The sequence below is a fragment of the Diceros bicornis genome, chromosome X (genome assembly GCF_020826845.1).
Source record: "Diceros bicornis minor isolate mBicDic1 chromosome X, mDicBic1.mat.cur, whole genome shotgun sequence".
Taxonomy (NCBI): Eukaryota; Metazoa; Chordata; class Mammalia; order Perissodactyla; family Rhinocerotidae; genus Diceros; species Diceros bicornis.
In genome coordinates, this window is record NC_080781.1 from 96986964 (window position 1) to 96999295 (window position 12332).

The following is a 12332-nucleotide window of genomic DNA, read 5'->3' on the forward strand; positions in this document are numbered from 1 at the left end:
GTCGGAGCTGCTCGGGGAGAGTTTGGAAGGATATACAACCCCGACTGCTGAGAGGGGGTGGCCCACCTATGGCGCTGCCTCTCTGATGTCACGGGCAAACTCCATATCTGATTGGATAAAAGGCAATGCACTAAGCCACGCCTTCTCACATGTGACTGCTTATCCTCCTGCCTGGCATCACCTCAACAAACCAGAGTGGGAATCTGGCAACCTCTAAGCTTCCTGTGACCTCCAGCGCAAAATTTTTGAAAGATGCCACAGAGGGCAAAAGGTCACCTGACATCGTCAGCCGATTGATGCCCCAACAGGGGAACTTTGGGAAGACCTTACCAAAAGCACCCAAATTGTAGAAATTTGTTTTGGTTCCTTGAGAGAGTGCGACCTCCCTCTCCCAAGTCCTTGCTGCCATGAGAATGACTCTGGCCACATTGGGTTCTTTTCCTCCCACCCGGTTGGAATCTACTGTTGTCCTGGGCTAAGCCACTCTGGCTAGAGCAGGAACTATCTGACGTGGCCAGCAGGGTGCTCGTGAAAATTAAGGGATGTAATTGGCCACCTGCTGCCTCCCACCAAATTTATCAAAACCCTCAGGGAGTCAGAGAAAGGTGAAATAAGAAAACCACAGTCTCCAAACCCAGAACACAAACAGAAATGGAATACTTATAAAAATATTAAAAATACTTAAATATTTACCAAACTTAAGATACTTTTCTTAACATTACTTAGGTCCCAAAATGTATCCCACATACTTGAAGTGGTGGATTAATGTGAGAGCTGTTGGTTAAAAAAAAATGATTAGCTTAATTCTCTAAGAAACTACCATGGGGAGAAAAATAAACCGTAAATGGGAAAGACTTAAAAATTAATAGCATATCCCTTTTCAAGATGCTCAATGGGGAAAGGTTGAAAGCTTTTCCTCTAAGCTCAGGAAGAAGAAAAGGATGCCCACTCTCACCACTCCTATTCAACATAGTACTGGAAATCGTAGCCAGAGCAATCAGGCAAGAAAAAGAAATAAAAGGCATCCAAAGAGGAAAGAAAGAAGTAAAACTGTCTCTGTTTGGAGATGATGTGATCTTACATACAGAAAACCCTAAAGATTCCACCAAAAAAACTGCTTGAACTACCCAACTAACTCAGTAAAGTTGCAGGATACAAACCCAACCTACAGAAAACAGTTGTGTTTCTATTCGCCGACAATAAAACATCTGAAAAAAAAATAAAGGAAACAATCCCATTTACAATAGCATATACTGAGGAATACATCTAACCAAGGACGTCAAAGATCTGTACACTGAAAACTACGAGACGTTGAAGAAAGAAATTAAAGAAGACACAAACAAATGGAAAGATATTCTGTGTTCATGGAGCGGAAGAAGTAACATTGTTAAAGTGTCCATATTCCCCAACACCGTATATAGATTCAATGCAATCCCTATCAAAATCCAATGGAACTTTTCACAGAAATAGAAAAAACAGTCCTAAAATTGGCATGGAGCCACAAAAGACCCTGAGAAAGTAGAACGAAGCTGGAGGCATCACACTTCCTGATTTCAAACTACACAACAAAGCTGTAGTAATCAAAACAGTAAGGTGCTGGCATAAAAATAGACACCTAGAACGAAGGAACAGAATAGAGTGCCCAGAAATAAACCCACTTCCATATGGTCAACTAATATTGGACAAGGGAGCCAAGAATACTCAAAGGGAAAGGATAGTCTCTTCAATAAGCGGTGTTGTGAACACTGGATAACCATATACAGAAGAAGGAAATTGGACCCCTATCTTACACCACTCACAAAAATGAACTTGAAATAGACTAAAGACTCAAGTCTAAGACTGAACCAATAAGAGTCTTCCTGGGATGTTCACCTTAGTGACACAGAGAGTGACGGGTTGACTTTCAGCCTGCCGTTTTTTTTCTTTGATTGATTTTATGCTCTTAATCATAATTATTTTAGAATATTATATTAGTTATCTAGGGCTGCTATGAAATTCCAGACGTTGGGTTCTTGGTACAAGAATCATTTATTATCTCAGATTTTGGAGGCTTGAAGTCCCAATCAAGCTGTCAGCTGGGTTGGTACCGTCAGAGTGGTGTGAGGGAAGCATCTGTTCCAGGCCTCTCTCCTTGGCTTGTAGATTGTGGAGATATTGCTATATCTCTCTGCATTTTCCTGCATATATGCATGTTTCTGTGTATACTTTTTCTTTTTGATACGGAAACAACTCATTGTGGATTAAGGTCCACCCTAATGAACATACTTTAACTTGATTTTGATTACCCTAGTAAAGACCCCATCTCCAAGTATGATCACATATGAGGTACTGGTATTTAGTTTATCAACATATGAATTCTAAGGGGACACAATTCAACCCACAGGAGATATGAATTTTGAGCTATAGGTGGGCATTTCTTCTTCCTCTTCCATTACATTAGGAGAACTTTGGTGACTGTTTACGGGAAATAAGGTGACCCATCCTTTGTCTTTATCCACAACTATTTGAATGTTGAGTATTTTTATTTTGGTATTTTATTTCTATTTCCTTTCTCTGTGATGGGAGAAGATACTCTGTGATTTCAATCCTTAGAAAATATTGTGATTGCTTTAAACCTAAATATTTTCTCAATTTTGTTATGTATTCCATTTGTACTTTTAAAATAAGCTGTAATTTCCCCTTTTGATTAGGATGCATAAACCTGTAAAGGATGCCACTCTCCGTCAAACACTGAGATAAAATCTGGATAACCTACAGAAACCAAACTTTTCTTGAGCACCTCCGAAGAAGGACAGAACTCTACAGGAGAGACAAATCACAAAGACTATTCATCATTGGCAGAGCCTCATGAGCTACAGAGAAAGAATGGGGGCAAAGCAGGATAGTAGAGAGAGCTTCCCTGAGTAGTGTAGGCATGAAGGGGGGGGCAATGCCTTTTCAAAGAGGGGGCACAAAGGTCTGTGATTTTTGGTCCAATGGGGAAGAACTCTGATGGGCCGTTATACCTCCAGAGCTCTCCTTGGGATCGTTAGTGTAAAGATTTAGGGTAAATGAATCCTCTCATCAGGAATATCATTATCATTATCATTATTATTATGGAATATTAGACTAATCTTTTTGTGTGTGTGTGAGGAAGATTAGCCCTGAGCTAACATCTGTTGCCAATCCTCCTCTTTTGTTTGCTGAGGAAGATTGGCCCTGGGCTACCATCCGTGCCCATCTTCCTCTACTTTATATGGGACGCCGCCACAGCATGGCTTGAGAAGTGGCACGTCGGTGTGCACCTGGCATCTGAAACTGTGAACCCCAGGCCGCCGGAGCGGAAGGCGCGCACTTAACCGCTACGCCATCGGGCCGGCTCCTAGACTAATCTTATGAAAGGATTTGAAAAAAATAATTTGTTTCTCAAGGAGACCAGGAAATACTACCACAAAAACAATTGCAGGTAAATCTCTCTGGGTGGTGCCTCAAGATGTTCTTACACATCCAGAACATAACATTAGATGGGAAAAACCCAGCGTAGAGCCATCGTATTTTCTAAGACAGAACTGTGGAACCGTTTCAAAAAACAGTATTTTACGAAATCACGTAATTTATATCATGCTAATTGTTGCTGCTTCAAAATCCCGGTGTTTGCCCGTATGACATACAAACGTTTTCACACACTTCGTCTTGCACACTGGTCTCTTACATAACGTACTACGTGAGAAGTCATTTGCAGAAACCTAGTCTGCGGATATTTTCATCATACTTTGTGTGACCTGCTACCGTAAATTCTGGAATCAGAAAGGAGCCTTACTAAAACAATGCTAAAGTTGGACCGTATATGCTGTCAAGACTGGAACGCAAGAGTTGAATGATACATATGACATCTAGAAAGGAGAGAGAAAAATGGGGCTTGACTTTGAAGACTGGGAGAAAGGAATACATTTAATTTTTCACTTCAGAGGGTGATTGAGGAAAAAGGGCACCTACCGAGCAATTATAAGCTAATGGTGTTGATGACTGAAAAGACAAACTAAGGGAAAGGGCTTAAAGCTTAAGTGAAAAATTATAAGCAACAACCCCGGGAAAATCGTATTAATAGGGGAAACATATCCCATGCAAACTTTTTTCAACATTACCCATATTACAGAATCCAGTGAAAACATAAGTGAGACCTAAACACAGTACAGAAATAATAACTGAATCAAAAAGATCAAGAAACAATGCCTATTCCAGGCTCCCTGGAATCTGAAGTTACTAGTCTAACTCCTTTAGATTTATTTGATTCTGTTCTTTCCAAGCCTGTAATCTTTTGTTCTTGAAAATCCAAAACTCCATAACTTGCACATTGGCTCCCCTCTAGCAGGTCCTTGCCATGTTGCCTAGCGTCCGTCAGAGGGTTGTGACATGGCCAGTGCTGCCCCTCACAGACTCTGCTGTTGCCCCAGGATTCTTTGAAATCCTGAAAGCTGTCCTTAATGTACCTACCTCTGATTCCAAGATCTTCCCACTGAAGCAGTGGTGAGTAATGTCCACCCTTGTGGGGATAGTTAGGCAAGTATCATCTACCTTTGGGTGGCCTTGATGCTTGAATGACTGAACCCTTAATGAAAAACTGGACTTTTCCTAATGGGAAAGGAAGATGCCAAAGAAATTTCTATTCCATGTCCTTTATTTTGGGTGAGGAAAGTGTCCTTGGGAGTTTGTATTCACAAGTGTGTCCTCGTGTAGCTTTGGGGTTCATATTAACACTATCATCATGGTCCAAATCATTCCCTGTGGTAAACTTTCTTCAATGGTTTTATCATCATAATGTATTTTCTAGTAAGAAAATTAGTGTTTTTCCCTTTACGATTAGAACCATATTATTAGCAACAGAATTAGCTGTTTCTTGAAATCCTCACAGGAAATAAGCTTGGAAGCACGACCCTGTGGATCATAGCTCATGGAAGACCTCCACTTCTTCAATAATTCTTCAGTCATTTTGGCTCAAATTCTGTAATTTATTTTTATATAAATACATTAAATAAATGCCTTGGCCTGTATTCTTATGTATTTTTGAAAAGAATTTTTTTTCTTATTTTAAAGTAATTCCCTTTTATACATTCTTTTCCTCTCACTTTGGCAGTTTCTCGGGAAAGTAAGATGATCCTTTTGTTTCCATGAACAGCTCTTATATTTTTTAATGAGTTCAAGTATCTGAGGTATTTGGAGGTCCAAGTAATATTTATAAAGTTTTAATTTTGTAAATGTTAGATAATTTTAACATTTATATAAGGATCACTGGTTATGTTTGATAATATTCACCACTGCTTCAGTGGGAAGATCTTGGAATCAGAGGTAGGTACATTAAGGACAGCTTTCAGGATTTCAAAGAATCCTGGGGCAACAGCAGAGTCTGTGAGGGGCAGCACTGGCCATGTCACAACCCTCTGACGGACGCTAGGCAACATGGCAAGGACCTGCTAGAGGGGAGCCAATGTGCAAGTTATGGAGTTTTGGATTTTCAAGAACAAAAGATTACAGGCTTGGAAAGAACAGAATCAAATAAATCTAAAGGAGTTAGACTAGTAACTTCAGATTCCAGGGAGCCTGGAATAGGCATTGTTTCTTGATCTTTTTGATTCAGTTATTATTTCTGTACTGTGTTTAGGTCTCACTTATGTTTTCACTGGATTCTGTAATATGGGTAATGTTGAAAAAAGTTTGCATGGGATATGTTTCCCCTATTAATACGATTTTCCCGGGGTTGTTGCTTATAATTTTTCACTTAAGCTTTAAGCCCTTTCCCTTAGTTTGTCTTTTCAGTCATCAACACCATTAGCTTATAATTGCTCGGTAGGTGCCCTTTTTCCTCAATCACCCTCTGAAGTGAAAAATTAAATGTATTCCTTTCTCCCAGTCTTCAAAGTCAAGCCCCATTTTTCTCTCTCCTTTCTAGATGTCATATGTATCATTCAACTCTTGCGTTCCAGTCTTGACAGCATATACGGTCCAACTTTAGCATTGTTTTAGTAAGGCTCCTTTCTGATTCCAGAATTTACGGTAGCAGGTCACACAAAGTATGATGAAAATATCCGCAGACTAGGTTTCTGCAAATGACTTCTCACGTAGTACGTTATGTAAGAGACCAGTGTGCAAGACGAAGTGTGTGAAAACGTTTGTATGTCATACGGGCAAACACCGGGATTTTGAAGCAGCAACAATTAGCATGATATAAATTACGTGATTTCGTAAAATACTGTTTTTTGAAACGGTTCCACAGTTCTGTCTTAGAAAATACGATGGCTCTACGCTGGGTTTTTCCCATCTAATGTTATGTTCTGGATGTGTAAGAACATCTTGAGGCACCACCCAGAGAGATTTACCTGCAATTGTTTTTGTGGTAGTATTTCCTGGTCTCCTTGAGAAACAAATTATTTTTTTCAAATCCTTTCATAAGATTAGTCTAGGAGCCGGCCCGATGGCGTAGCGGTTAAGTGCGCGCCTTCCGCTCCGGCGGCCTGGGGTTCACAGTTTCAGATGCCAGGTGCACACCGACGTGCCACTTCTCAAGCCATGCTGTGGCGGCGTCCCATATAAAGTAGAGGAAGATGGGCACGGATGGTAGCCCAGGGCCAATCTTCCTCAGCAAACAAAAGAGGAGGATTGGCAACAGATGTTAGCTCAGGGCTAATCTTCCTCACACACACACAAAAAGATTAGTCTAATATTCCATAATAATAATGATAATGATAATGATATTCCTGATGAGAGGATTCATTTACCCTAAATCTTTACACTAACGATCCCAAGGAGAGCTCTGGAGGTATAACGGCCCATCAGAGTTCTTCCCCATTGGACCAAAAATCACAGACCTTTGTGCCCCCTCTTTGAAAAGGCATTGCCCCCCCCTTCATGCCTACACTACTCAGGGAAGCTCTCTCTACTATCCTGCTTTGCCCCCATTCTTTCTCTGTAGCTCATGAGGCTCTGCCAATGATGAATAGTCTTTGTGATTTGTCTCTCCTGTAGAGTTCTGTCCTTCTTCGGAGGTGCTCAAGAAAAGTTTGGTTTCTGTAGGTTATCCAGATTTTATCTCAGTGTTTGACGGAGAGTGGCATCCTTTACAGGTTTATGCATCCTAATCAAAAGGGGAAATTACAGCTTATTTTAAAAGTACAAATGGAATACATAACAAAATTGAGAAAATATTTAGGTTTAAAGCAATCACAATATTTTCTAAGGATTGAAATCACAGAGTATCTTCTCCCATCACAGAGAAAGGAAATAGAAATAAAATACCAAAATAAAAATACTCAACATTCAAATAGTTGTGGATAAAGACAAAGGATGGGTCACCTTATTTCCCGTAAACAGTCACCAAAGTTCTCCTAATGTAATGGAAGAGGAAGAAGAAATGCCCACCTATAGCTCAAAATTCATATCTCCTGTGGGTTGAATTGTGTCCCCTTAGAATTCATATGTTGATAAACTAAATACCAGTACCTCATATGTGATCATACTTGGAGATGGGGTCTTTACTAGGGTAATCAAAATCAAGTTAAAGTATGTTCATTAGGGTGGACCTTAATCCACAATGAGTTGTTTCCGTATCAAAAAGAAAAAGTATACACAGAAACATGCATATATGCAGGAAAATGCAGAGAGATATAGCAATATCTCCACAATCTACAAGCCAAGGAGAGAGGCCTGGAACAGATGCTTCCCTCACACCACTCTGACGGTACCAACCCAGCTGACAGCTTGATTGGGACTTCAAGCCTCCAAAATCTGAGATAATAAATGATTCTTGTACCAAGAACCCAACGTCTGGAATTTCATAGCAGCCCTAGATAACTAATATAATATTCTAAAATAATTATGATTAAGAGCATAAAATCAATCAAAGAAAAAAAACGGCAGGCTGAAAGTCAACCCGTCACTCTCTGTGTCACTAAGGTGAACATCCCAGGAAGACTCTTATTGGTTCAGTCTTAGACTTGAGTCTTTAGTCTATTTCAAGTTCATTTTTGTGAGTGGTGTAAGATAGGGGTCCAATTTCCTTCTTCTGTATATGGTTATCCAGTGTTCACAACACCGCTTATTGAAGAGACTATCCTTTCCCTTTGAGTATTCTTGGCTCCCTTGTCCAATATTAGTTGACCATATGGAAGTGGGTTTATTTCTGGGCACTCTATTCTGTTCCTTCGTTCTAGGTGTCTATTTTTATGCCAGCACCTTACTGTTTTGATTACTACAGCTTTGTTGTGTAGTTTGAAATCAGGAAGTGTGATGCCTCCAGCTTCGTTCTACTTTCTCAGGGTCTTTTGTGGCTCCATGCCAATTTTAGGACTGTTTTTTCTATTTCTGTGAAAAGTTCCATTGGATTTTGATAGGGATTGCATTGAATCTATATACGGTGTTGGGGAATATGGACACTTTAACAATGTTACTTCTTCCGCTCCATGAACACAGAATATCTTTCCATTTGTTTGTGTCTTCTTTAATTTCTTTCTTCAACGTCTCGTAGTTTTCAGTGTACAGATCTTTGACGTCCTTGGTTAGATGTATTCCTCAGTATATGCTATTGTAAATGGGATTGTTTCCTTTATTTTTTTTTCAGATGTTTTATTGTCGGCGAATAGAAACACAACTGTTTTCTGTAGGTTGGGTTTGTATCCTGCAACTTTACTGAGTTAGTTGGGTAGTTCAAGCAGTTTTTTTGGTGGAATCTTTAGGGTTTTCTGTATGTAAGATCACATCATCTCCAAACAGAGACAGTTTTACTTCTTTCTTTCCTCTTTGGATGCCTTTTATTTCTTTTTCTTGCCTGATTGCTCTGGCTACGATTTCCAGTACTATGTTGAATAGGAGTGGTGAGAGTGGGCATCCTTTTCTTCTTCCTGAGCTTAGAGGAAAAGCTTTCAACCTTTCCCCATTGAGCATCTTGAAAAGGGATATGCTATTAATTTTTAAGTCTTTCCCATTTACGGTTTATTTTTCTCCCCATGGTAGTTTCTTAGAGAATTAAGCTAATCATTTTTTTTTAACCAACAGCTCTCACATTAATCCACCACTTCAAGTATGTGGGATACATTTTGGGACCTAAGTAATGTTAAGAAAAGTATCTTAAGTTTGGTAAATATTTAAGTATTTTTAATATTTTTATAAGTATTCCATTTCTGTTTGTGTTCTGGGTTTGGAGACTGTGGTTTTCTTATTTCACCTTTCTCTGACTCCCTGAGGGTTTTGATAAATTTGGTGGGAGGCAGCAGGTGGCCAATTACATCCCTTAATTTTCACGAGCACCCTGCTGGCCACGTCAGATAGTTCCTGCTCTAGCCAGAGTGGCTTAGCCCAGGACAACAGTAGATTCCAACCGGGTGGGAGGAAAAGAACCCAATGTGGCCAGAGTCATTCTCATGGCAGCAAGGACTTGGGAGAGGGAGGTCGCACTCTCTCAAGGAACCAAAACAAATTTCTACAATTTGGGTGCTTTTGGTAAGGTCTTCCCAAAGTTCCCCTGTTGGGGCATCAATCGGCTGACGATGTCAGGTGACCTTTTGCCCTCTGTGGCATCTTTCAAAAATTTTGCGCTGGAGGTCACAGGAAGCTTAGAGGTTGCCAGATTCCCACTCTGGTTTGTTGAGGTGATGCCAGGCAGGAGGATAAGCAGTCACATGTGAGAAGGCGTGGCTTAGTGCATTGCCTTTTATCCAATCAGATATGGAGTTTGCCCGTGACATCAGAGAGGCAGCGCCATAGGTGGGCCACCCCCTCTCAGCAGTCGGGGTTGTATATCCTTCCAAACTCTCCCCGAGCAGCTCCGACATGGCTGACCCTGTCTCTGAGATGTCCTCTGAGGAAAGCCTGGGCACGAAGGAGCCCACGGAAGCCGACGCGAAGAGCCTGAAGCAGAAGCAGCCAAGGCGCCGCCGCCGCCGCTGCTCCGACAGTTTCGCCGTCTATTTCCCCAGGGTTCTGAAGCAGGTTCACGAGGGCCTGAGCCTTTCTCGGGAGACCGTGAGCGTCATGGATTCGTTCGTGAAGGACATCTTCGAGCGCATCGCCGACGAGGCCGCGCGCCTGGTCCGCTCCACCAAGCGCTCCACCATGTCCTCCGGAGAGATCCAGACCGCCGTGCGCCTGCTGCTGCCGGGGGAGATTGGCAAGCACGCCGTGTCCGAGGGCACCAAGGCCCTTATCAGGTACATCAGCCGCCCGTGAGCTGCCTCAGGACCGCCTGAGCATCGCAACCCAAAGGCTCTTTTCAGAGCCACCTCACTTGGCGGGAAAAGAGCTGTAGCTCTTAAAAGTGGGATCTACTCTAGTTTTTTTGTTTGTTTGTTTTTCTTTATTGTGTGGCATTCTGCTGATACATACAGTATATTTACTGTAAAGAAAACATTTTCAACTCCATGTATATTTGAGTGCAATTTATTCCATGGAAACTCGTGGATTTTCCTTAACCATATTGCATTTCATCACTTTCCTAAACAGTCATTTTTAGTTATTTCTCTAGGTCAGCCTTTGTAGTGTTCTGTAAGGTCTAAGTTATTTTCATAATAATTTTATTTACCATTTTAATTCTCATTCTCCACGAGTGGAATTGTGGAATTTTGTAGAGGTGCTTCATGTGTGATATAGTCATAGATAAAATGAAGAAGCAAATATACCCATCAACATATCTCTCTTAAACGTTTTTCACCATATCCCGTAATATTGTCATTTAAATATATAAAGAGTACTCAAACATAATACAAAAATAGCTAAATGAAACTTCTCAGAAACAATTTGCTTTTCCACTTCCCTGGTTTCTGAAATTACTATTTGAATTCATTCAGGTTCATGCAATCTATTCTTTCCCAGCATAAAATTTTTCCATTTTTTTCTCTGTTTTTTTTATTGTGAAATTTTTGTTGTACATTATTGTTTGTCAGTCACCATACAAATGCATCCCTTCACCCCTTGTGCCCGCCCCCCACCCCCCCTTGTCCCTGGTAACCACCAAACAGTTCTCTCTGTCCGTGTGTTAGTTTATCTTCCTCTTATGAGTGAAATCATGTGGTGTTTGTCCTTCTCTTTCTGGCTTATTTCGCTTAGCATAATACCCTCCAGGTCCATCCATGTTGTTGCAAATGGGACGATTCTGTCTTTTTCATGGCTGAGTAGTATTCCATTGTATATATAGAGAATTTTTCCATTTTTAAAACACACCCCTTCATGACCTGCAATTTTGCATCACTCGATGATGAGAGTGTTCAAGAGAGCAGCCCGAGCCCCTGTCTCCACTGGTGCAGCCAACAAGGGACTGGCAGCCCGTGACCCACAGCTATGGGTCCAAAGTGTGGTGGCGTGACCAGGACTGAACCAATAACCGCCTTCCTGTGATATTCAGCCTGGAGATTGAAGGGAAAGGGATAAGATCCTCTGCCTCTTGGTTTTTGTTTCTTTACTTGTGTTTAATCTTGATGACTTAAGGATATGAATCCAGAGCACATAGTGCCACATATCTCTGGCCCCTTGCATCATATAAGAGGAGGATGGTCAGCAATTAATAGAACAAAGATTTTTCTTTTCCTTCTAGCATTTAAATGTTAATATTCGTGTGAAAGTTAACATATTAATTTGCATTGTGTTTTTTCGTCTTGGACCAGTGGTGTTTTTACTTGTATAATTTTTCTAAAAATATATTGCTTATTTTTGATGAAGTTGATGATTTTCTAATTGTTTCCTTTTTAAATTGATTTCTAGCTTCATACTCTGTGAAGAGAGAACATATTGTGGGATTTCAATCCTTTGAAATATATTATAATTTGCTTTGAATCCCAATATTTTACCACAGTTGTTAAGAGTTTCAGTTGAATGTTATTAGTAAGTTAAAATACACCCTTTTGATTTGGATTTAAAAACCTCTGAAGGCTGCCACTCTCAGCCAAACAATGAGACAAAAGCTGGATAAACTACAAAATCAAGACTTTTGTGAGCTCATCAAAAGAGAGAGAAGACTCTCCCACAAAAGACCCCCACACCGAGTATTCCACATTACAGAGCACTGCTTGCTCTAGAGAAAAATGGGGGCAGGTCAGGCTAGTAGAAAGAGCTTCACTGAGAGTTGCAAGCATGAAGGGGGCAATTTTACCTTCAGAGCTCTCTTTGATATCAATAGAGATAGGATTTAGGACAAATAAGCCTCCTCATCAGGATTATTACTTATTATTATTCTGGAATATTAGAAAAATTTTACAAAGAATTTTTTTTTTAAATGAGCTAGCTGCACAATACACCTAGAAGAACTACCCTGAAATCAAGTGCAACTAGATCCCTCTTTGTGGTTCCTGGAAATTGTCATACACACCTAAACA

At 40.5% G+C, this 12332-nt stretch overlaps 1 protein-coding gene across 1 annotated transcript; it reads left to right on the forward strand.

The window, feature by feature from the left end:
- Window positions 1-9798: 9798 nt before the first annotated feature.
- Window positions 9799-10221, forward strand: LOC131401280 (late histone H2B.L4-like). Its single transcript, XM_058536421.1, has one exon. It carries the CDS (start codon window positions 9799-9801, stop codon window positions 10192-10194), a length of 396 nt encoding a protein of 131 aa, XP_058392404.1. The 3' UTR covers window positions 10195-10221.
- Window positions 10222-12332: the final 2111 nt, after the last annotated feature.

What these genes read in the sequence shown, in the direction of transcription:
- LOC131401280 (XM_058536421.1), top strand. Translation starts at nt 9,799, where the DNA reads ATGGCTGACCCTGTCTCTGAGATGTCCTCTGAGGAAAGCCTGGGCACG.